Genomic DNA, 25,445 nt, shown 5'->3' with positions numbered 1-25,445 from the left:
CAAAAGAAAAAAAAAAGAATCCAATATGATGGAGAATGGAATTTCAAAGGGGAAAGTGTCAGGGGGGAGGGAGGGAATTACCATGGGATTTTTTTTTTATAATCATGGAAAATGTTAATAAAAATTAAAAAAAAAAAGGATCCAATATGGTAGACCTATCCTGTAAAAAAGACTAGTGCTCCAGGTGGTGGGAGGCTAGGGACAAGGCTTAGTAGTGTAAGTGCTTGCTGTGTAAGCGCGAGCACCTGGGGTCACATTCCCAGCACCAATTAAAAGCTGGGCATGGTAGTGTTCACTTGGAATCCCAGCACTGGGGAGGCAGAGACAGGAGGATCCCCAGGGATACACACACACACCATTCTTCATGGAAGATATCAAAAACTTAAATCTATGTACAGAAAAGAAAAACACTAGAGAAAGCATAGAGAGGTGAAATAAAATCTGTTTTTAGAGAAAGAATGGACACACCAGGGCCTTCAGCCACTGTAAACAAACTCCAAACACATACACCCCTTGTGGTAATATGTGACTTGCATCACTGCATCTGGCTACATGGGACCTGGAGATTGGAACATGACTTCTTGGGCTTAGAAGGAAAGTGCCTTAAGCACTAAGCCCTCTCTATAGCCCTGTTTTTTATTCTTAATTGATCTAAAAGATGACTATTTAAAATAGTGACAATAGTGGTGTTATGAATGCTAGAGAAAGTAGAGACATGAATGATAGCACAGTGGTCAGAAACAGGGAAAGAGGCAGCAACTGCTCTGTCCCTGGCACCTTCACCACACATGAAGCTGACTAAGGTTGGCTTGGCTATAAGCCTGCTGTAAATTCTACAGCAAACATTAGAAATGTTCTTTAAAAATATTTATATTTTATTTATTTTATTTGAGAGAGGGAGAGAAAGAAGCAGATAAGAGACAGAATGGGCACACCACGGCCTCTAGCCACTGCAAATGAATTCCAGATGAATGTGCCACCTTGTGCATCTGGCTTATGTGGGTCCTGGGGAAATGAACCTGGGTCCTTAGCCTTTGCAGGCAAGTGCCTTAACAGCTAAGCCATCTCTTCAGTCCTAGAAATGGTTTTTAAAGCAATGTAATTTGAAGCTGGGATATGATTCAGTAGTTCAAGGTGGTTACTTGCAAGCTTGCTGGTTTATTATTAACCAGTCCAAGTTTGATTCCCTAGCACCCATATAAAGTCAAACAGAAAGTGGTGCATGTGTCTGTGATCCCAATGTTCCTATGGCAATGGGGCCCAACCAAGAAAATTCAAAGCTTGCAAGCAGTAGTAGCAAAAGAGACCCTCTCTCAAAAATGGGGGAAGGAGAGGGGACACATCCTGAGGATGCCCTCTGTGTCCATACATGAGTCATGGCAAGCACATACACACATGTACATATACACACACACAAATAGCAGAAATGGGGGGAAAGGACAATTAATGACTAAGTGAGCAAATAAAATCGTATCAAGTGCTCAATGAAAACTTCAGAAGGCAAAGTGAGAAAAGGAAGACAACACTGGCAGGTAGAGAGCAGCTACAGACATTGCAGGTGTGAATCCAACTGCGTGCGTGGTCTGCAAGATGAGTGCAAAAATACACCCGCTAACACCAGACCGCGGCAGAGAAGACCTCAGAAGGTAACCTGGCATAAAAGAACAGATTTCTCCAAGAAGACATGTCCGGTGTTATACTCTGAAAGATGTGTCAGAGAAATGTACATCAAAACAAACCACTTCATGCTCAATGTGATGGCTGCAGACAGGTAACAACAGGAGTTGGTGAGGATATGACGTCAGAGCCTTCATATGTGGCTGGTGGGAACTCAAAATAGTGCAGCTACTTTAAAATCAAGTCACCCAGACTTCATGAGACCTCAATATGTCACTCTACAGTAAACCCTCAAGAAAAATGAGAATGTACCCCATGAGCGCTCTCACATGAATGCCCTCGAAGCAGCAGTATTCACAATGGTCCAAAAGTGGGAGTGGCCCAATAGTCAGCTGACAGGAGGGTGAATGAAGCATGAGCTGTCCAGAAGTTAAAGAAAATGTAAACGGAATATTACAACAAATAAATGATGTGCCCACACATGGAATGAAGTGGTCATCTGGGGATATGGCTCAGCAGTTAAAGAGGTTTCTTGCAAATCCTGTTGGTCTGGATTCGATTCCCCAAAGCCAGATGTATAATGTGGTGTATGCATCAGGCATTCATGTGCTGTGGCAAGACACCCTGATGTGCTCATTCTCTCTTTCAAGTAAATAAGTAAAAATTCAAAAAAAGAAACACTGTATCAAATGAGAGAAGCCAGTCAGTCACAAATGACAATATAACCTCATATGTGTGGACTGTTCAGAGAGAGAGGCAGGCTGGGGGCTGCCCCAGCCTTCAGGGGAGGGGTGTGGTGAATAGCTGTTGAGTAAAGAGACTTCTTTCTGTGAAAAAGTTATAAAACCAGAATATGCTGGAAGCCAGCGAATGATAGTTTGGGGATGGGGATTATATGCTATGTGATTTGTATCACAATAAAGGGGTGTGATTTTCCAACTGAATTTTAGGGTTATTTTTCCCTCAGTGATGGCTGAGACTGCTTCCACCAAATGCCCAAGACAAAGCTGCTTTCTCACCCCAACAGCTACTGTTTGCAGCCTCTGCACACTGTCTCTGCACTGTCTCTGCCTGGGTTCTCACAGGAGCACCTATTCCCAAACAGAGGCAGCTTCTACACTGCAAAGCCCTGGCTCAGGAAATGTCTTGTAAGCAGAGCTTAAATAGATCACAGTAGGAAAGCGAGAGACTCTAGCAAGAACTTCCCACAATCCTATGATTTAGCACCTAGCTCTATAGCTCTCCACTTACAACTCCACCCACTGACACCATCTGCATTTGGAGGGAAGGAAGAAAGGAGGGAGCCCCACCCACCTACCTGGGCCTGTGTCCCTTGATAACACAAGGTATCCAGGGATAACCTCCAGCCTCACGTTAGTGAGGATGGAACTCACTTCCATCTATCCATAAACAAAACATAGGGCTTGCCAGATCTGGGAGGCCACCCAGGCAGGAGCTAGGACCCTGGTATATCCCAGAGTTTGCTCCAAAGGCTCAGACAGGCCCAGAATCAGGGAACGACTGACCACTAATCATCACCACTGTCACCTTACATTCTACACTTACAGCCACAGTTGCTTTTGTACACTAATTGTGTCTCCCCCAACCTCCCCAAAAGTATGTCCATGTCTAACCTGTTACCTGTGAATGTGACTTCACTTGGAACAATCTAAGCTGGGGTCATAATGGAGTTGTGTTGTGTCCTAGTAAGAAGAGAAAAGGTGACACAGACACACAGGGCAGAGGCAATGTGACCACAGAGACTAAGGCTGGAGTGTCTGTCTGCTTAGGAATGCACAGAACTGATGGCCACAACCAAAGCCAGATCAGCAGGGTGAGATTTCCCTTTCCCCCAAGTCTTTGGTGGGGTGAGGAAGATCACAGCTTTGCCAACACTTTGATAAGGGGCACTAATGCATTTGGGCATGAATACACCTGAGCACTCACACACTTGGGTATGGCATCAGAAGCTTCTGCTGTACCTGCACTTGCTCACAGCTGACGCTCCACGTGGGAAGCCTGGACTGCTGGGGGTCTTGGGCCCCCTCAAGACTTCAGGAAGACTATGCTGGACTGTCAGTTGTGTGCCCTGCTCAGAGACCTTGCAGAATGCCACATGGGGATCCTGCACACTGGTGCAGGAATGGAGAGGACCCCCCAGCCCAGGCTTGGCACTCACTGACTGGGAGCTGTCTCTGCTGCTGTCCCTAGACTTGTTCTTGGCCAGCCGCTTTTTCTTCTTGTGCAGGGGTCTCGACTCCAGGATCATCTCCTCCAGTTCAAAGGTGGGGTCACAGTGCAGACGGCCTTTCTGTGTGGGACAGGACACTGAGCCAGGCCTGTGGGTGCCACCCTACCCAACCCGGAACCATCTATCCAAGTGCACAGGCTTACATTAGGCACAAAGCCCGGCGCCACCTTCTTCTCACTCAGCTCGTCCCACAGCACGTGGGCCAGTGAAGGGGCTGTCTGCATGTCCTGGAGGCTGGAGAACCGGTGCTCGGGGTTCACGGTGAGAAGCTGTAGAGGGGTCCCCATCACACAGACAGCATCACCTCACAGAAGAGTGGCTACCTGCCCCAAGTTGGCAACCCCTGGAGGTGTCCAAAGATCTGAGGCTTGGAACCTCAGGACCTTGAGTGACACACAAGGAAAGCTGGTACTGATTTCAGGCAAAGCAACATGGTTGGGAAAGCCATGTTGCCCAAGAAACCATTTGATCTGGGTGCCCTCATGCCCAAGAACAGCAGAGGATCTCATGGATAGTCTACCAGAATTGGCCAGCAGGTGGCAGCAGAGGTGTAGCTAGGGCTCTTCCGGAACCACATGCAGCTGGCCCAACTGACTACTACAAGGCCACTTTCCAAACACCTCCAAACACTAGGAACCTGGGCAGGCAGGCGTTACCAGATCGGTAGGTCACCAGGACCAGGGGCTTCCTGCCTGGCCAAGAGCTGGTCAGGCCTCAACTACAAGCCTTTCCTAACACCATGCCCTGAGTTCAGGGTCTACTCTAGGGCTCCAGTCCCTTGAATGCTCCAGATATCTTACATAAAGAATGCCTCACCACATGGAGCTAAGCCCTTGGGCCAGCCCCAGGCCATGCCACAGCCCCGTGCTCCTGCCAGCTGGGCTCTCCTCATCCCATCAGCTGCCGCAGCCAGAGCTCAGCCGTGGAGCACAAGGAAACCTGCTTTCTTCTCTGCTTGCTCCCTGGAGGCAGGCCCTGTATGTCACCCAGGGCAGGGGCCAAGGCACAGGAGGCCAGAGCACAGCATGGGCATGTGCCAGCGTGGTACACCCTCTTTCACACACATGGGATGCAGGAGGAGTAGCCAGTCCCACCGTTGACAAAAATGCCCAAGTTCTCTGTCCGGGTCTGAGCATCTCTGAAGTGGGGTGATGGCTGCATTTTGGGAGCTTCCCAACAGGATTACAGGCAGTGATGCGCAGTGACTCAGTGACTGTAAATGCCCAAGCAGGCTTGCCACATAAGGCTCACAGAAAGTCTGCTGCCAGAACTCAAAATCCATACCCACACTAGACTTCCTTTCCCTGAGGTAGTCAGTGGCTGCCTGGGAAAGGGTCAAGGCACAGTGCTAGTGGGCATACAAGAAGAGGGAGTGCTTCCCTGAGCTCCAGGACAGGGAGTGTGGACAGAGGGCGAGGAGGAGGGGCTCACCTTTCGCAGCAGGGCCACCATCTCCTTGGACCAAGTAGGGACATACTGGACACTCACAGTGCTGAACAGCTGCACGAGGGACTCCACAGCATTGCTCGAGTGGATGTCGTAGGGCCTCTGTGGGAAGGCAGTCCCTGTGCCGGGTGGTCCTCACCCCCACCAGACCCAAGATAGCAGCCAGGCACCAGTGAGAGCCCTCCTCTCCAGAGCAGACTCAAAGGCCTAGGGAGGTAGAGCTTGCAACAGGCACCGTAGACAGTACTCATCTGTCCACAAGTCCAGGAAGTGGCAACACCCCCTCCCAAGGGGCCTAGACATGGGTGAATCAGCCCTAAAGGACCAGGAGGGCACAGGATCCTGTGGCATAGTGGAGTTGGGGTGTGGTGCCCTGAGAAGGGGTGCCTGGGAAGAGCACAGCCCTCCTAGAGACCTGTCTGCTGACAGTTCCCTGAGGAAGAGGCCCTTCCTGGTCACAGCCCTGTCCACCACAAACCATCCCAGGAAACCTGCTCAAGCACCGATCACTGCCCAGACACTTGCTAAAAGTTCAGTCCTAAGGTTTGGGGCTGAGAAGCCCCCACCCTCCCAAGCTCTCAGCCACCATGGGAAAGGGAAGTGGCCAGTTAGGGCCGTGGGGCTCCATACCCATCCTCGCAGCAGCTCATAAGCCATCACCCCCACCGACCACCAATCCACCTCGAAGGAGTAGCCAGTCCCACCGTTGACAAAAGAGTGGAAGATCTCTGGAGCTTTCCGACAGAGAGAAAGATCAGCTGAGCAGCTTTGATTTGGGCATCTAATAGCTGGGGCCCACGAGCAGGCTGCTCTGAAGCTAACAGGGACACCCCTTCCTCCAGTGGTCCTGCCATTTCCCTCCTGAGGTAAGCCATCCTCCTTCTTAAATATATCCAGCAGAGAGCAGACAGTGCCCCAGGTGTGACCAGACTGCTCCGTTCAACTCTAGGTCCACTGCCCTGGTGTGTGTGTGCATGTGTGTGTTGGGTGGGTGGGTGGGAGGCCATCATGTGTCATTCTCATGACAGTCATGCACATCCTCAGATTCTACTTAGATATGACCATATAAGAAGCCTGTCCTGGAAGATGGATTACTCAGTGAAGAGCTTGCTGTGCATGCATGAAGACATGAGTTCAGATCTACAGAACCCATTCAAAATACTGGGCAGGGTAAGGTGAATGAGTGAGTGAGTGAGAGAGAGAGAGAGAGTAAACCCAGGCCTGAGGAGGTATAGGCAGGAGAACCTCTGGGTCTTACTGGCTGGCTTGCTAGCCTAACCAATGAGCTCTGAGTTCAGTGACAGACTGTCTCAAAAAAGGTGGAGAAAGACAGATGAAGACCCCAGTGTTTACCTGTGGCCTCCGCATGCTTACACAGACACAGGCCTGTAGACCCGCACACATGTGATCTCCCCCCCGCCCCCGGCCCCGCCACAAGGCCTGCTCTGTCTCCACTACTGTGACTTTAGGGCAAGGAGGACTAGAGTGAGGACTGGGCACAGCAGGGCCTGTTGTGCCACATGTTGTCGGATAACCCTGTGCTTACCCATATATGGCTTAGTGCCAGCTAATGCTGTCGCCCTCTCTCCATCCTTTATGATGGTGGCAATGTTGAAGTCAGTCAGGTGCGCATGTCCTACAAGGAGAGGGAAGATGTTATTTTCCAGGGCTGGAGATGCATCCTAGGCAGGACAACCACACCCCCTTTACTTCCAGGGGCTCCCACAACTCACCTTGCTCATCTAGGAGAATGTTGTCAGGCTTGACGTCTCTAGGAGAGTAGAAGGTGGGAAGAAAGGCCTGAATCCATCCATTCCCACTCCAGCAACCCTGGCAAAGCTGAGTTCCCTGAGCCCCCCACCAGAGGAGATATGACTTGATCTTTGCGATGACATGGGTCCTTTAATGGTCCTGGGCAGGGCAAGGATCCACTCCTACACCCCCTTTTTTTTTTTTTTTTTTTTTGGTTTTTCGAGGGAGGGTCTCGCTCTAGCCCAGGCTGACCTGGAACTCACTATGGTCTCAGGGTGGCCTCGAACTCATGGCAATCCTCCTACCTCTGGCCTTCCGGGTGCTGGGATTAAAGGCATGCGCCACCACGCCCGGCTTCCTACACCCTTTTTGAAAAGGTTAGCAAGGAAGGCTGCATAACACCGTGGGATGGCACAGAAAGTGCCTGCAGACCCTCCTGGCCAGGACCCACATGTTTATGAAAGTCCTTGAGTTGCACACAAGTGCTGCTCATGTATGCCGCACTCTTGACTTGACTCACTCCTCTCTGCCCTGACTTCTAGGCACACAGTTGGCATTCAGTGACTCATACCAGCTGACAGACTCCCCAGGGGCAGAAATCAGATCTGCCTTATACACCTCACAATGTTCTGTAGCTACAGAATTTCAGCCTCACTTCTGCTTCTTAGTTTCACCTGCTTAAAGTGAATGTCAAAATCAGCTTGAATTTCTCAGGATGTGGTAGATGAGCTCATGGGAGCCACGGAGATGTGGCCAGGCCTTGTGGTCTATCCATGAGAACTAACAGTCCTTCTGTGTGGCCACCAGTGGCATTTTCCTCTGGTTCCTCTTTTCTTTCATTCTTTTTTGGTATGTGTGCATGTGCTAATGCACGTGCAGGTGTCCTCTGTGCATGTATGTGTATGTGGAGACCAGAGGGCAACCTCGGGTGTTGGTCCTCAGGAATGGCCCCCTACCATTTTTATTTATTTATTTATTTTGACATAGGTTCTCTCAGTGGCCCAGAACTTGCGTAAGTAATTAGACTAGACTGATAAGACTGGTTGGCCAGTGAGCCCCGAGAATCTGCTTGCCTGCTCTGCAGCTGTTTCTAAAGGTAGGGTTTTGGATCTGACTCAAGTCTTTATGCTCGTAAGGGAAGCACCTCACTGAGTTAGTTGTCTCCCAGCCCCTCCAGTGAGGCTTCTTGGGTAGAGTCTACGCCAGGTGCCACAGCTGGGGACAGATGCTCAATGAAGGTGAGCACCCAACTCTGCTAGTGCGGGCATTCTTTCTGAGGACCTGGCCTAAGGCCACTGTCACCAGGCGAAACCGAAGCAGGTTTCCCCCTCCGCATACCTGTGGATGATATGCTGGCTGCGCAGGTAGTCCAGGGCCAGGGCCATCTCGCAGATGTACAGCCTGACTGTGTCCTCAGAGAACTGCACGTTCTGCTGCAGGTGGTAGCGCAGGTCCCCACCCAGAAGCAGGTCCACCACCATGAACATGTCCTCCTCGTCCTGGAAGGAGTACCTGGTGCATGAAGGAGGACCCACCCACGTATGGTTAGGCTGCAAGAGTCCTGCCACACCTAAGATCTCAGCGGATCAGACCTCAGGACCACAGCCCCGCCCACACCGCCATCATGTGGGCATCCTGCTTGAGGCACCGACTCCAGCCCTGCTCAGGGCTGTCTGTGCCAAAACCCCAGGAAAGAAGGTACAGCCAAACCCAAACCCACGCAGATGACACAGCCAGGGGCCAGAGATCCCCGAGAGTGACAACCAGAAAACAGACACAATGCACAGCCCCAGGTGGTTCAGGCTGTTTGGGGTTTCTTCTATGGAGATAAAAATGTTGACACTGAAGGCTTGTTAAAGAAAACTCAGGTGACATGCTTGGCATACAGCTGAGAAAGGGACACGCATCTAATGACCAAAAGCCTTGGTGATGATGAAGGTCATGATGGTGGTGCTGCAGTGACGATGGCAATGCTTCTGGTGACTGTGGTGGCATCGGCTATAGAGGTAATGATGACAGTGTTGGTGGTGTGTCGGTGTTGATAATGATGGTGGCGTTGGTGGTGGTGATGGTGTTGATTGTGGTGGTGGTGATGAAAGTGGTGACTGTGAGTAACGCCAATAATGTTGATGGTGGTGATGATAATAATCATGGTATCATAATGAAAATAATGAAATTGATGCAATAGCAGATCAACACTTGAAGGACCTCCTTCTACTATGTAACTTTTTTTGTGATCTTTCATGAAGAAAGCCACAGAGAACTCACTTTCATGTGATGTCTGCCTTCCTGTGCCCCTCCCCCCTGAAGCCACTTTCTGTCATCCTCAGCGGAAGGTGGCTTGGAGAAGGAGTGCAAACTTGAGCATGGAGAAGACAGCTTGGAGAGAGAAGCACAGAGCAAAGGGAGTTGGGATGTGAGGGCCTGGAGGGTAGCTGCTTCCCCCCCGGAGACAAGGTGATGGTAAACCTTTTCTGTGGGGCTTTAGATGACAGATGACATAACCTGGTTGGGACACTGTGTGAAGAGGAAGAAAGCAGCTGCATGGGGAAAAAAGAGGCAGAAATCAAACCGATGGCTCACAGCCTGAGTCACACAGACACCTGTGCTGTTGTGGATGGTAGCAGTGAGGACCCCTGTGCTGCTTACAGGTGCGGGACTAAGAATGGGAAGGGTCAGATATGTGATCCGCAGCAGGGTGAGGATTCAACCCAGAGCCCACGCTCCTGACCTCAGACTATTCTGCTTCTCAAGAGACTCTAGGGTAGGGGAGCTCAGGGCTACAGAAAAGTGAAATACAGTGCCTTCCTACTTCATAGGCCTCAGCACTAACATCATGTGCCTGCATCACAAAAACTTCTCCTCTCCCTACTGACCTTTCCAGGATGCAGTCACCCCCACATGGGGATGAACCTCTCACCAGACCTGACCTTCATAGCCACAGGGATTCAAGGGCAGCTGGCACCGAGACGCTTTCTACTTTAGAATGCTGACCCTGGACACTGAAAACGAGACACTGAAAACGGCCCCACCACCCCTCAGCATACCTGCAGCACCCTGAGCCATCTGTGAACAAGGACACAGATGAGACCAAGGCTGGGATGCAGGCCAGGGCAAGAGCCCCCAGCTGCCAGGAACAGCCAGCTCAGCCCAGTCCCCATCCCTTCACCATGGAGCAAAAGCATGTGATGCCATGCTTGACCATGCTGTGCGGCCTCTGTGAAGTGGTCACTGTCCACTTTGGAGTCTCTGGTCTTCTGTGGTTAAAACAATATCCGGGAAAGAGCAGATCTGAGCTCTGAGTTAGCTGGTTCAGGCTCCCCAGAGCATGTGCTCTCCATTACCTCAAAAGGCTACTGATTTCCTGTGCATTCTGCTAATGGGGCAAACGGTCACCTATGGTGGGAGGGCACCTACGCCTTCCAGAAGCTGGCCAGGGCTCCCTGCCACTAGGAATCTTGTGATCCACAGAACCTTTGGGAACCATGTCCATCCAAGAAGGATCCCTGTGTTGTAGAGGGTCAGTGCACTGGGGAGGACTTCAAGGTTAAGGAAGATCCCTGGGTCAGGAGGATCCACATTAGGAAGGACCCCTTGGTCAGGGAGCACTACTGCAGTGGGGAGGACCTTGGGCCAGTGAGGGCTCTTGGATCAACCTCCTGGTTGTCTACAGGTTCCTATGCCTCTTGGTACTCTTTATGCAGGGATCCCAGGGTTAGGTCCTAAATTGCCCTCAGTGACTTTGGTACCAGAACTCAGCGCAGCACACCTCCATTGCACCGAGCCTTGGGCTGCCAGCAGACCCTGGGGAGATGCTCTGTGGGTCCCAGCATGCTGGGAGCCCCTGGATCCACTGGGCCCTGGGCATAAGAAGGCGAGTCGATGGGAGGAGCAAGGAGGACCTGAGTGGTTGCAGCATCGTAGAGACAAAAGACCAGAGAGCAGCAGGGCCCCTCATCCTGCTCTGGGGAATGTTCCTCTGCAAGGGGCACCCTTGGCTAGCCTGCAGGGTGGGCGCACCAGAGGTTCACCAGGAAGACGTGCTCAATCTCCTGCAGGATCTCCAGCTCCCGGAAGACGTTGCGGACCTCACCGCGCTCGATGCACTGCTGCTTGCTCACATACTTCATGGCGTACATCTTCTCTGTGTCCCGCTTCTGCACGATGCACACCTGGAGGGCGAAGAGCAGCTCAGCAGAAGGTCCAGGGACGGAGCTCCGCAGCCTCCGCCACCTCCCGAGCAACCCTGAACGACTCCCAGCCTACAGCAGGACAGGGGTGAAACAGGCACCTTCCGTAGAGTGCCAGAGCCTAGGCGCAGAGAAGCCGAGCTGCGCGGTGGGCTGGCCCTTGTGGGGTGCACTGTACTGGTCCCTGAGCCTTTGACCAGCCTTGACCTGGGAAGGTAGCCTCCTCTTCTTGAACCCTAGTAACTGCTTCTGGAGCCCAGGAAGCATGTGGCTTGGAGAGGGATGAATGAGCACCCTCATCACAAAGCTGGGCACCCAGGAAGTCTTGACTGACCACAGGACCATCATTCCCACCAAGCTGAGGCTGTGCCTGATGGCAGAGCCCCTGCACAGCCCTGCAGGCGAGGTGCTGTCAGGTATGGAACCAGTGTCAACTACCACCACTGGAATCACTGACACTCCCAGCAAGAAGAAGGTGGGGAGAAACATGGGGTGGGGAGAAACACAGCTGGCATCCCTGTGACCAAGGGGTGTCAATCAGAACCAGAGATCCTCAGAAGGAAACCAGGAATTAACAAAATGCTGGTGCACAGCCAACACTGTGTTCTCACTGCAAGTCACAGTGACCCTCTTGAGGGCAGGGAGCCATTTCTGAGCGTCGCATAACATGTGATCTCTAGGTCTTCACAGAGCCCCGCCCAGGGATTGAGAGGAAGTGGATGCTCTTGGACCTCAAAGCAGGTGAGAATCCAGGTGCCCCATTAAAGACAGGGGGCCTGGAGCTGACTAGACATGCAGTGTGGTGTCAATCTTGATCCAAACCCTAAGGGGATCCACATATCCTTTCTTGGGAATATGCTCAAGATGAAGGGTCTCCTAGTGTCCCTTAAAACAAGCCCTCCCAACACTGTGCACCCGGCCGACTCCTAGCGTGGACAGGTGCTCTCAATGGCTACTACACAGTCACTGAAGAGACATCCTTAAGGACTTGTAATAAGACACCAAAATTTGGAATTCTAAGCAAGAATGCTAATCTATGTAGTGTAAATTGCATACAGTGACTTGCCCAGTGTGTACAGAAACTGGAAGTGAGCTCTACAGATGAAAGCAACTTGTGGTGGGTGGCAGCTGGGTGGCCACTTCTTATTTGTGGTTACTGCCACATGACTGTGGGGGGGGGGGTGGCGACAGATGCTGATGGTGGTGTTGCAGATGGCAGGACACCTGGCACTCTGGCATTCAGGGTTTGTGAATGCAGTGGCTGGGCAGTTTCTCAGCCCCTGAGCCCCACATATTTGTCCATCAGCCAGAGACGTGGCCTCTGTAACCATGGCTGCAGTTTCCAAGGCAACACTGCACACACCAGCACCTTGCCCACAGCCATGTTACCCAAGGGAGGCTCAGCATGAGGCCATGGAGGTGTTGTCTGGCCACTCCGAGGTGCCTACCCACCCCAGCCCAAGCCAGTACTGGCAAAACCCAGCCAGGTCCCTATGCATGTCACTAAGACCCCTGCAACGGCTGGCTAGAAACTGCTCTGCTTTTGCTGGGACTGATGCCCCAGGAAGACTCCAGTCCAGGAATGTCACCTTGGATAGGCATCAGCTCTTGCCTCCAAGGACTCATTCCTAGCTCAATATTGTGTTGTCCTTGAGGATTGAGACCAAGGGAGCACACACATGGGAGGGGCCCTGCAAAGAAAGAAGTCTAGGGGGCAGGCTGGGGTGAAAATCTTTCTTGTGTCTTCCCTCTCATTAAAGAACACAACGGCCCTAAAGTCTCAGAGATAGTCACAGTACTCCCCGGCTGAATGCCCTAGGTACAAGGATGCAAACCCAGGACCAAGTCTCAGCCAGCCAGGTTTCACTTGCATTTTTCAGTGTCCCTGTGGGTTTTCCATGATCTCTCAAACTGAACAAGTCACCAAGAAATGCAGACTGACAAAAAGGAGAAGGCAAAAATGCTGGGCACTAGGCATTTACACAAATCTGTCTAAGTGAACTCCCACTTAGAGCTAAAACACTGCTGATTCCTACTTGCACTGAAAACCCTGTCTCAAGACCCTGGGGGGCAGCTGGACCCTCCTCTCACCTGAGCTTCTCAAGACCCTGGGGGGATGGAGCTGGACCCTCCTCTCACCTGAGCTTCTCAAGACCCTGGGGGGATGGAGCTGGACCCTCCTCTCACCTGAGCTTCTCAAGACCCTGGGGGGATGGAGCTGGACCCTCCTCTCACCTGAGCTTCTCAAGACCCTGGGGGGATGGAGCTGGACCCTTCTCTCACCTGAGCTTCTCAAGACCCTAAGGGACAGCTTAACCCTCCTCTCACCTGAGCTTCTCAAGACCCTGGGGGACAGCTGGACCCTCCTCTCACCTGAGCTTCTCAAGACCCTGGGGGGCAGCTGGACCCTCCTTTTACCTGAGCTTCCTGAAGGGATGCTGCAGAAGAGTCCTGAGGGGCAGGTGGGACTGCTGTAAGGGTCCTTAGCCATGGTTCAGAGCAGAGAACCGGAGAACCAAGGCTCAGAATGTCTCGGCCCCCCACTGGTGGCATCTGGCCAGCTCTAAGAGTTCACTCATATTAGCCCCAATCTATCACTGGCCTAGACCCAGCCAGATCCCTGTTCAGGCCACCTTAGACTCCCGAAAAGCTCTGCCTGGCTGAGCCTCCTGGGAGTGCTAAGCCTGGGGTGTCTTTGACACCTAGTCCACTTTCCACTGACTCTAAGAGATAGTAGGTTGCACACCTCAGTCTGGTTGTAGTTTGAAAAGGCCCAGGAGCTGTTTCCCAGGGCAGGCTTGTGGAGCAGAGCAGGTGACCTGAGAGTGTGCTGTCTCTTATAGACTGTCCCCCGAGGTATTAAAATGGGCTTACTTTGGGTGCTTCTGCCCGAAGCACGTGTAGAGTAAGTGTGTGGCTGCAGTGCAAGCCATGCACCCTGAGAGAAGTTGAGGCAATAGAAACAAGGAATCCCCAAACAAGGTGAAGTCCCACCCCTAATAACAGCAGCAGGTCCTAACCACTTGGATCAGAAGCAGCCAGCAACAATGTGCACAGACCTTCAGAAGGACATGGGGTGCAGGCAGGTAAGGTCACCAAGGGGGAAATTAAGGCAGTAACACCTGGAAAGGCTCAGCATGTGCCTTGAAACCTTTCCTGTCTGACTATTCCAGATTCCATGAAATTCTATGAGAAACCCCAAGGCTTCAGGAGACGTGTCCAGCCATGGTGCCCATGACAGAGGACAGGCCTCCTTTGCCACACACAGTCTATGGGTCCGAACACATCGCTGCTGTCTGCTTTTGCCTTTCTTCCTCCTTCTGCCCCTGCCTTCTTCCGCCTTGTACTTTAAGCTACAATTTCTTCAGTGAGTGTTGCCTCCTAGACGTAAGCCCCCACAGGGTAGACTCTTGGCCCTAAGAGATGAATAGGAGCAGGCACTCAGATGTTTGCTGAGAGCATAAAGTTGGACATGGCGGCACACTCTGGTAAGCCTAGCCCTGAGAGGCAGAGGCAAAAGGATCAGGAACTCGGGCCAGCCTAGGCTATCCAGAAAGGCCCAGTCTCAAAATGAAAAAGAATGAGTGAATAGCATCACATACCTTCTGCTGCATTAATAGGCATTGAGGCTGAGCATGGGCTCCTTAGATAAACATTCCAATATTCCAAGAGGTTCATATCCTGAGCTGGCCCTGGGCACCTCCACTTTGTCCAACATCTGTCCACAGCACTGACCAAGTGGTCTCCTTCAAGACAAATGCCACTGGGCACAATAGCCAGGCAGATGAGGAATTAAAACTATGTCACTCTGGCATGACTATTTGGATTAAAGACACTTTCAAAAACAGCAGACACAAGTTAATCACTGTCTGTCTTGACCCTAGAAGCAAATGCTGAAATTCGCATGTGGAAGGTTCCCACCCCATACTAGGAGGAAAGTAGCATCCAGAGGACAGGGGACCAGGATGGAAGGCTGCTGTCCAGACCCTAACTGGAAGATCTTCCTCCTTAAGCCACTCACATGATCTGGTTGCTTCTCTGGTGGTTAGGTGATGCCTATAGCTCTGGGCCAGATCACCTAGACGGTGGCCACCTCAGATGCAGCCTGCGTGATGCTCCTCGCTCTGACTGCCCTGCACACCATATAGAACTGTGGGCTCTGCAGTGGGGTCCTTTCCTTAGCACGTGGGGCCAGGTCAGCAGCACACTGAATCAAGAAACCCCACTCCTACGGAAAGGTCCTGAGGAGGCACGACCTTGGTCATCTTAAACTAGACAGTGATTGGTTTGTGCCTGTTGTTCATTTAAAGTGCCTTTAATTCAAATAGTCATTGCACCAGAGTGACATAATTAAGATGACTAAGATCATGGTTCAGATGTTTCACTACCAAGGAGACCCAGGGACTTTACCCTCACGTCCTCCTCTCCACCTGCAACAGCTGGCTCTGTAGGAAGCACGACCTGAAGAAAGCCTATTTATTGCCCCTGCTTTCCTCAGCATCTGTATTCTCTGTTAAGCCTGCTGAGCAGGGCTAGAACTCTCGCACTCTGGCCCAGCTTCCCAGTCATGAGATGGGCTACAGATGGAGTGCCCTCATCGCTGGATCAAATAAATGGAAGGAGAAATGTGTTCCAGCACCAAGCACAGCAATACAAGCCACCACTGTCCTGCCATGTCTCAGGGGTCCTACCAGCTGTCCCCTAAACCTCTGCACCAAGGACATGTTTGGCTATCTGCATTGCTCTGCTAACTTCCCCAACAGCTGGAGTCCATCCTGAACTCCTGGCCATGCCCGGTAGAGACAAGCTGGTACTGAAAGGAGAACAAGTCCTAGATGAATGTGACAATTCACAGGACCCAGGGCTCACTGAGCGTCTCCTTACGCAAAGCCCCCATGTGACAAGGAAAGCCAAAGCCATGCCCCTAACACATCTTGGGTGAATCTCAGCCATGAGCCTCCATTTGAGCCCCTGGGGACCACTCTTCTACAGTCAGAGCATTGTGCAAGGTTTCAAGGAAGCCTTAGAAAGTTGTAACCATTGCCACACCTGTTCCTTGGGCCTGACAGCACACAAGAGCATGTGGCTGGCCCCAGCAGTACGTGTGGAGTTGTGCTCACTTCCTGTGGCTGCTACCATCACTGACACCCTCAGTGCTTAAACAGCAAGGACTTAATCCCTTGTAGCTACAGAGGTCGAAGGCTTGACCTAGCTCTCAATGAGTAAAGGTCAAGATACCAGCAAGTCCAGTTCCTTCGAGGGCAGGTGTATTTTCCTGGCCTTCTAAGTTTCTGAAGCCACCACCGTGACATGGACCGTCTCCCATCCTCAAAGCCAACAGCATCTCTACACAGCTGGCCCTGACTCCTTCTCTCCACCCTCTTCCTCTTTGGAGGACACTGGTGAGTCTACTAGATCATCTGACCAACCCAGGACATCCTCCTCATGCTAAAGCCAGCTGACTGACACCTAGCTTACATATGCTGCTTAAACACACCTTTGCTGTGTGCACTAATGCATCCACTCTGGGGACGAGCTAAGGCCATCTTCGGTGTCCACAGAAGAATCTGAAGTAGTCAGCAAGTGGGCCTTGCAGGTACTTGTCTTGGCCCTGTACTAGCTCAAAGGAGTCCCTAGAGACCGCTCCCTGAGACTCAACCATTCCTCCTTCCCTATATGTCTGCCCATAGTCACTGGGTGGGGCGTCACGGGAGACTGCAGGCTGAGAGGTCACAGGTGCTGGAGCACATGTCGAGTCTGGCACCACGGGTCCCACAGGCCTCAGCTGCCACTGCATGGGAATGACAGGGAAAGGCCTGTGGCCAAGGGCTGAGCCACTCAGCAGAGCTGGGCTGCCAGAGATGTTCCCCCTGAACTAGCTACAATCCTTTCTCAAATTATTATTTTGAAAACCTGTTGAAAATTTTAGAATGAAAATAAGTGTCAGCCGCAGCAGGTCACCAGCCCACCTGCTCCTGGCTCCAGGCCCTTCGCCAGCTGACAGACACTTCAATCTGCTCCTAGTGAGCAGAATTACAGACCTGTCCATCTGAGCCCAGGTGGGTCAGAGCATGAAAGAATGGCTGCCATCTCCCCAAACACACCTTCAATGGGATGCAGGCAAGGACAATCGCTTCAGACAGAAGATTTGGCCCTACTCATCAGAGCACTGAATGGAAGCAGCAACTCACTCCAGCTCTGGGTGTGACAGTGAACACCTTCTGACCAATGGCCCATCCTACACAGAGAGCAATATGGCTGGCCTAGAAACTCAACTCTGGGGAGTCTCAATCTCTTGGGGTGGAGAGAAGCAGGCAAGGTAGCAGGAGGCTCATCATCACTCATCTACTGGGCTCACTGACCTGACTCTCAGTACGAGGGATGGGGAAACCCAGTGTGGGGGCTGGGGAGACACCTGACCCCACCTGTCAGGGCTCCAGGGTCTTCAGCCCTAGAGTCTTTCCTAACTGGTTCAGAGCCTTGGAGCTCTCTGTCTCTTCTGTGCCTCCCCCATAAAAGCTGCCTGCACAAGTCCCCACCTTCCTGGGGTCTATCATAGACATCCTCCACGTGGGCCCTCTTCAGGATCTCTGTGGCAAAAGGCCCCAGAACTACACAGCCCACTGCCAGGGTGGTAGTCTGGGCTTTCCACACTATCTCCAGCCAGCGGGAGCAGCTACAGAGCCAAGGGAAGCAGAGTGGAACAGCCCGCAGACCTGGGTCTCCAGAGTCTTGGAGTTTTGCCTTCAGAACATTCCCAGCTAGACTGAAACTCAAAGAAGCTTCCATATCTCCCTAGGTGAGGCAGTCCTGTGGGAACACTGATAGTCTCAGGTGACTTCCTGGTTCCTTCCTGCTCCACCCACCCTAGGGTTAAGGTTTTTATCTTCCCTTAGTGGGTCCAAGAGACCCCCAAAAGGCATGCTGAACCTCAGGGTTCACTAGGGGTGAGGCTTGAAGATGTGATTAAACTAAGGGTCTGGAAGTGGCAATCATTTTCCTGATGACATTCAGAAAGAAGATATAGGCAGACACATGGACAAGGCTGCAGGGGGAGGGGCCAGAGGTGAACATGGGTGTCCCAAGGAGGGAGGAGGGGAGCCTTAAGCCGAAGATCGCTGTCAATGACCAGCAGTAGCCTCCAGGAGCCAGGAGAGGCCATGGCACTGCCTCTCTCTACTGCAGAGGGAGCAAGCCTGACCTCCACATCCGACCTCCGCCATATGGCATCTGGAGGCTCAGGGACACCTACCTGGAGTGTGGTGTGGGACATTGTTGCAGCTGCTAAAAAACATAAACTCTCAGATTGCACGTCTATCTTGAGCACACCTATTGTGGAACACCTATTGTGAACACTCCCAGCATCCTTGGGGACCCAAGATCTCAGCTCAGGAAAGGACCTGGGTACCTGCTTTCTCCTCCCTACCTGTTATGAGGACCACTTTCAAGGCCCTCTCCCAGCCCTGCCCCTTCTCTGAGACACCTTCCCCATCTTCCAGACCATACTGGTCATGTCACTGCTGAGGCCAGCTGCAGAGCCCTGGGCTGTGAACTCAATCACATTTGCTGGAGATGGTCCTCAGTTTCCCCACTCCTAAAATGGGCTTCCTTAGTCACATCCAAGTGCCCTGGGAGGTTCAAGTCCAGCTGGAGAAGAATGACTCCATCAGTCTCCAATGTCAGCCCTGTTCTGACCCTGACAGGAGGCTACCAGGATGTTTTCTGATACGCCTGTTCAGAGGAGCTAGCAGGCCCAATACAGTAGTGTTTTCAAAGATGAGAGGAAACCCAGGGGCCTCTTCTAGCTGGGCTGCTGTGGCTGAGAGCAAGAGGCCCCACGGATCTATTTCCTCAGAGGAAATTGGTCTAGGCTTTCTGAACTGCTTCCTCCTAGAATCCACTTAAGCCAGACAAAGAGGAAGTGGAGTCATGTCTCAGAGGAGAGAGCTCTGAACTCCCAGGCTGTGGGGCATCCTGTACAATGACACTGCCCAGCCCAGAGCAGGCTGGCGACCGATGGCTGTGTAAGCACCAAATTGAAGGTTGTTTACTCCCTTCAAAGGGATCTGCTCAAGGACATGGATGTCTCAGGAGGTTCTGAAGGAGGGTGCTTAGGGACCTGTGAGAAGTGGCGAGGTACAGGTAGTCAGTCAGAATTTTAACATATTTTATAGATTTAAGTGATTCGGCCCTAGCTCTTTTTCTATCCAAGCAATTTTTGATCCCCAGAAAGCAAAGGCCTGACAACAAGCACTGAAAGCCTCTGAGCACAGTAATGAAATGGCCTCCTGGGCGTGCTCAAGCCCAAGAAAGGCAGGATGAGCCTTCTGGGTGACCAGCATACACAGGGCATCAGGCAAGGCTCCCCACCTCCCCCGGATTCTGTCTGGTGGCCAGTGCCAGCAACACCAAAACACCTGGAAGCCAGCTGTCTGGAGAGGCCCAAGAAGAAGCTGTATGCAGCTGCCAAGGAGAAGCACCCCCGTGACAGGGAAGGCTCGGGGACAGTGGGGCCTCCTGAGCAGAGCCAGACACATGCAGGAGGCCAGCAGGGCCACTCCAGGAGCTGGGAGGACAGAAGTGCTCAGAGGACTCATGCGGGACCCAGGGGAGCAGCAGAGGCCAGGCCAGCCTTCCAATGGCCACCTCCAGTGACTCCTTCTCCTTCCCAAGAGGCTTCTCCAGCCTGGGTCCCCCCCTGGGGGTTTCATTTATGTCTCCAGTGGGATAAAGCACCCAATGCTGTGTTCCCAGCTCAGACTACCTGTACCTGGCCACTTTTCACAGGTCCCTAACCACCCTCCTTCAGAACCTTCTGAGATATCCACGCCTTTGAGCAGATGCCCTTTGGAGGGTCTGCCCTAGCCCCACAGGGAAAGATGAAGGACTCAGGATGGGCTGGGTTTTCTCCACACTGGTGCTGCTGGTTAGGAGCAGCCTGGATGCCATGCATGGTTTTACTTTTCCCACTGCTGTGACCAAATACCTGGCAGAAGTAACTCAGAGAGAAGTGGCTTTGTTGGACTCACCGTCTAAGAGGGTGCTAGCTACTGAGTGTGGTGGAATTCATGGAGGCAGCAGTGTGTGGTCTCCTCAACCTTTTATTCAGCCTAAAACTTCAACTCATGGGATGGCACTATCCACCTTCAGAGGGAGTCTTCTCTCCTGTTAACCCTCTCTGGAAACACTCTCTCTTGCATAGACTCGAGGGGAAAACCCATAACAGCAGGGGAAAACATGCCATGAGCAGAGGCTGGACATCACATCCTAGCCAATATCAGATGGACAACAGCAGCCAGAGAGTGTGCCAAACACTGGCAAGGGGAAGCTTGCTATAACACCCATAAGCCGGCCCCTAACATTACTTCCTCAGTAAGGATCCAATTCCCCAACTGCCATCAGCTGGGGACATAGCATTCAGAGCACAAGTTTATGGGGGACATCTAATTCTAACCAGGACTCCAGGAGCAGAGAAAGGATGGCATGCTGTAAGGCTGGGCTGATGCTACCAGTCTCTCCTATGTCTGCTGCACACACATACTTGGATCCTTTACCCAGGAGATTCTGAGACTCCTGCACCCTGCTGGCCATCACATTGTAGGTCTAGTGGATCTAGATTAGCAAAGGGACTAAGTACCCCATGGAGAGGCCATGTAGGAGGGCAGCACTGTGGCACTCAACCTCCACCCAGTGTGTCTTCAGATCTGTAGTGTGGACAGTCAGAAAGGGTCAGGTGATATTCTGCACCTACACTGCTCCTGGCCTTCAGCCACTTCCCCAACCAAGGCCATTTAGTCAAAAAGTGCTTTGTGGGTTTTCATATGGCAGCTATACTCTAATGGTGTTTACTACCAGTTGCACATCTCTCTGCTTTACATGAATTTGAGAATCTCTGAAGCACACCCCAAAGGATTGTCAAAACATTTTGGTTTGTGAAAATGGTGCCCTGGGATTCTTTGCCAACTTTTGCCCACACAGACCCCTGGAGATGCCTGGGAACTAAGCTTCCTATCACTTTGTCTGGCCACTCCCAGGATTTCTTCTTGCCTTGAAATGAATATCTGGCTGCAAGATACACCATTCTCCATCACCAGGTATCATGATGGCCACCACCAGATCTTGGCAGCACCTCCAGCCAGATGACTGGGGAGTTTGTGGTTCGTAGCAGTGTGGCCTGCTGTTCTACCCATGTGGCCAAGCAAGCACTGGGCCGGCTCTCCTTGTTTCATTTCCTGCCATCAGCAGTTAGCTCTGAATTCAGCAGAGTTCCTCCAGCAGCTCTTGGTTGGCTCTTCTGCTACTACGGCCATAAAATCAGGGTCTTCATGGAATTATGGCTGGGGCATCCCATCACTGGCTCCTCCCCAGAGGCTCTAGCTCCCTCACTTCTCACAGCAGCCCTGGAGGTTCCATGATGGCTCAGCTCAGGCAAGGATCATCTCTGAGCTGTGTGGACCATCATGGTACATCTTCCCCTGCTCAGAACAAATGGAGAGAGCAGAGTTGAGTGGGGCCTCACTTCCTGCCAGGGACTATTGCTTCTGACTATTCAAGTCTATAAGAAAGGCCCACCTTGGTTGTGTGCTGCTGGTGAGGTACGAAAAGGGGTGGCGGAGAGGTGCTGGTACTGTCCAGGGTCCCAAATTCTGCTTGCTTGCCTCACTTTTACCTGAGAGCTGAAATCTCTGGAGGATGGCAGGACCTCCCCGCACTTCAGTATCTCTGTAGTTAAGCTAGGAATTAGGAGAGGACAGAAACCTGCTCCAGCTTACAGCAAGCACTGCCAGTGGGCATCTGCAAGCCCCTCTATCACTGCCAGTGAAGCCACTAGGGCCACAATTCATAGGACAGGCCACAAGATGCTACCTCTTCTCTGTCAGCTGCCATTTCTGCACATGCCAAAGAGCATACTTCAGGACATGGAATGGAGATAGCCTGCTGCTGTCACTGCCCCACTAGAGCAAGGCCCAGGCAGCCTTCTGATGGATAGCCCCAGTATAGCCCTCATTTGCTCTGTCTATAGAAGTGGCATTCAGGCTCCTATCTTCCCCCTTCCTCACACGAGCTCCACTTCCAGGCCTCTTGTGTGGGATCTATGAGAAACCCTGGCCCAGCAATACTGAAGCTGCTTATCCAACCTGAGAGATCAGAAACATTTGTTACTGTCCACTGCCGTCCCTCCCAGTCAGCCAGCTCCACAGACATACAATCTCAGAACACATGGGCAGGCCAGTGAAACTCTATAGAAAATCCAGAAATGGACCCAGCTAGAAATGAAAGTAGTACCCCAAACTTATCTAAAAAATGGATTTTTAGTATGTAATGTTGGGATTAACTAAATAGCTCTATGAAAATCTGACCCATGCCTGACACTATAACCCAGAGTAAGTTCCAGTTTGAGTTTTGACATGACATATTGAACACAGAAGTAACAGAGGAAAACATGAAAACAGCTCAAAACTAAAGTAGCAACCACATTCCTGTGAATCTGAATCTGAAAGTAATTTTGAAAACAATACAGCAAAAAATATCATGCATGGAAAAGGCATATAAACAAACCTGAAAGATAAAGAGAACTGGGAAAGTACTTGCAACTATGTCAGAAATAAAAGGTTGACATTCACAACATATAGTGGGCTCCAAAAACTAAGAAATACCATCTGAAGAGGAAAATGGCAAGCGGCAGGCAAACAACCTGCTAGCATTTGAAGAGACTCGCCCTGGCCGAGCATAAAGAAGCACAGAGCAGAACCCAATGAGATGCTGCGCCTGCCTGGCAGACCAGCACAAACCCAAGCAGCTGGCAACTCGTCGAGGCAGGCACCCCATGAAAGTGAAATGGTGTCACCCCCGCAGCGGGGCGCTTGCTAGCACAATGCACGTGCTCCACCCTCCAGCCCACATGTTCCACTTCTAGGAACCAACCCGATGACACTGCAGAAATGTTCAGGGATGAGACTGATGCCTGAGGCTGCAAGTACAGTGTGGCTTGTTGAGAAAGAAGCAAGGAGCTTGAACAATGGCGAAGCCACCAGCCAAGAAATGGGAGCCGTCTCCCAAAGTGGGAAAAGACAGGAAACTGGTTTTACTCTGGAGTATCCACAAGAAATGGAGTCATGCCCACATGGGGCTGCACTGCTAAGGAATGACTAGGTCAGCACTCATGGTCAGTAGCCACCACCAGTGTCAGACAGACATAGATCTCTAGAAGGAACATAGCTCACCTCTCTGGAACCTTGGTCACAGCTAACTTGACGAAGTCTGTCTTGGAATGGAGGGGACTCCAAGGGATGCAGCAGGAAAAGCAAATGGGGGCTCCTGGGACAAAACATCTTGACACTCAACAAAGAAATGACACAGCAGGGCTAGAGGGATGGCTTAGCGGTTAAGGCATTTGCCTGCAAAGCCAAAAGACCCAGGTTTGAGTCCCCAGGACCCACATTAGCCAGATGCACAAGGGGGAGCACACAACTGGAGTTCACTTGCAATGGCTAGAGGCTCTGGCGCTCCCATGCTCTGTATGTGTGTGTCTCTCTCCCCCTCTTTCTCTGTTAAATAAATAAATAAAAATTAAATATATAAAAAAAGAAATGACACAGCAGGGCTGGAGGGATGGCTTAGCGGTTAAGGTTCTTACCTACAAAGTCCAAGGACCCAGGTTCAATTCTCCAGGTCCCATGGAAGCCAGAGGCACAAGGTGGCATATAGAGCTTTAGAGTTTGGAGTTTGTTTTCAGTAGCTAGAGGCCCTGGCACATCCATTCTCTATCTCTCTCTCCCTCTCTGTCTCCAATAAATAAATAAATAAATAAAATATTTAAAAAAAAAACCTTGGGGCTGGAGAGATGGCTTAGTGGTTGAGGCACTTGCCTGCAAAGCCAAAAGACCTAGGTTCAACTCCCCAGGACCCATGTATGCCAGCTGCACAAGGGGGCACATGCATCTGGAGTTCATTTGCAGTAACTGGAGGCCCTGGTGTGCCCATTCTTTCTTTCTCTCTCTCAAATAAATAAATAAAGTAAAATTAAAAAAAAAAACTTTGACAAAGGGGAAGTGGGGGGGAGAGAGGGAATTACCATGGGATATTTTTTTATAATCATGGAAAATGCTAATGAAAATTTAAAAAAAAAAGAATGAACAACAACAAAAAAAACTTTGAAGAGCTAGGAGTGGTGGAGCATGTCTATAATCCCAGCACTCAGGAGGCAGAGGTCAGTGGGTCATAGTGAGTTTGAGACCACCCTGAGACTACATAGTGAATTCCATCCAGGTCAGTCTGAGCTACAGTGAGACCCTACCTTGAAAAAAACAAACAAACAAAAAAAAAACAAACAAAAACAACAACAACAAAACTTTGAAGAAATGACACAGGGGCCAAATCTAGAGCAAAGGAGCCTAACTGCTCCTTCTACAGGCTCATTTGCAGCCCAATTCAGATAAACAGTCACAAGGCCATCAGCTCCAAGGCTGGCATGTACTGATATGTGGGATTCTTGCCGGTTTTAGGTATGAAAAGCTTCCATGGCTGTGCTTAAGAAAATGGTCCTTCAGTGGAACACTCAGGAGCTATAGATTGTTGCTAGAAAATTTTCAGTGCCAGGGATGGGATACCTTCCAGTGAGTTGTTGGCCAGGGAGGTCCCTGATGCCCCCAAAACATTACAGGCCATTGCCGAGGCCATTGGTTTCCCACCAGGAATTGATGGTAAGACCCTATTGCTGAAGACTTCACCTACTTGGGCTTCAAGGCCACTGAAAAATCCTGCTGGATCTGAGCTGATAACCTCCTCCATGTAGACCAGCTGACAGAAAGCTGGAAGAAGCCCTTCTATATTCAGTTCAATGGGAAAAAGAGATACCACTAGTGAAGATACTCAACAGTGGACACTGCTAGCCTTATAATTGGCCAGCCAGGCCAAATGAGCCAATGGGTGCAATAGTGGCACATCTGTCATGGTGGAAACCAACTGCCCTCTAATTGGATGGAGGCCCGCTCCATGAGAGGGAATATATCCTTGATACTGAAAACTTAAAACAAGGGTATTCATGAGCCCTAGGGGGTATAACATCTGCTGCTGTCTGGCTAAATGTATATACTATGCTTATTAAACTGCCCAGTAAGTACTTCTCTTAATATTCATACCCTTATATTAATGCTACTCTCACTTTCTTCTCTTTTCAGATGGCAGTG

The 25,445-nt window shown here is 51.2% G+C and overlaps 1 protein-coding gene across 1 annotated transcript in view; it reads right to left on the bottom strand.

Moving 5' to 3' along the window:
- Stk32c (serine/threonine kinase 32C) overlaps nt 1–25,445 on the bottom strand; it is a 91,822-nt gene that overhangs the window by 7,771 nt on the left and 58,606 nt on the right. Inside the window, exons 3-10 of the mRNA XM_004669647.2 lie at nt 11,087–11,238; nt 8,405–8,578; nt 7,048–7,085; nt 6,861–6,950; nt 5,945–6,048; nt 5,300–5,416; nt 4,012–4,137; nt 3,797–3,928 (exon numbers count right to left, since the gene is read on the bottom strand). Of these exons, the coding sequence (XP_004669704.2) occupies nt 3,797–3,928; nt 4,012–4,137; nt 5,300–5,416; nt 5,945–6,048; nt 6,861–6,950; nt 7,048–7,085; nt 8,405–8,578; nt 11,087–11,238 (933 nt within the window). The remainder of the gene's footprint in view (nt 1–3,796; nt 3,929–4,011; nt 4,138–5,299; nt 5,417–5,944; nt 6,049–6,860; nt 6,951–7,047; nt 7,086–8,404; nt 8,579–11,086; nt 11,239–25,445) is intronic.

This window comes from Jaculus jaculus, chromosome 1 (genome assembly GCF_020740685.1).
Source record: "Jaculus jaculus isolate mJacJac1 chromosome 1, mJacJac1.mat.Y.cur, whole genome shotgun sequence".
NCBI classification, from domain to species: Eukaryota; Metazoa; Chordata; class Mammalia; order Rodentia; family Dipodidae; genus Jaculus; species Jaculus jaculus.
Note: the sequence above shows the minus strand (reverse complement) of the source record. Positions and strands in the feature narration are given on the sequence as shown.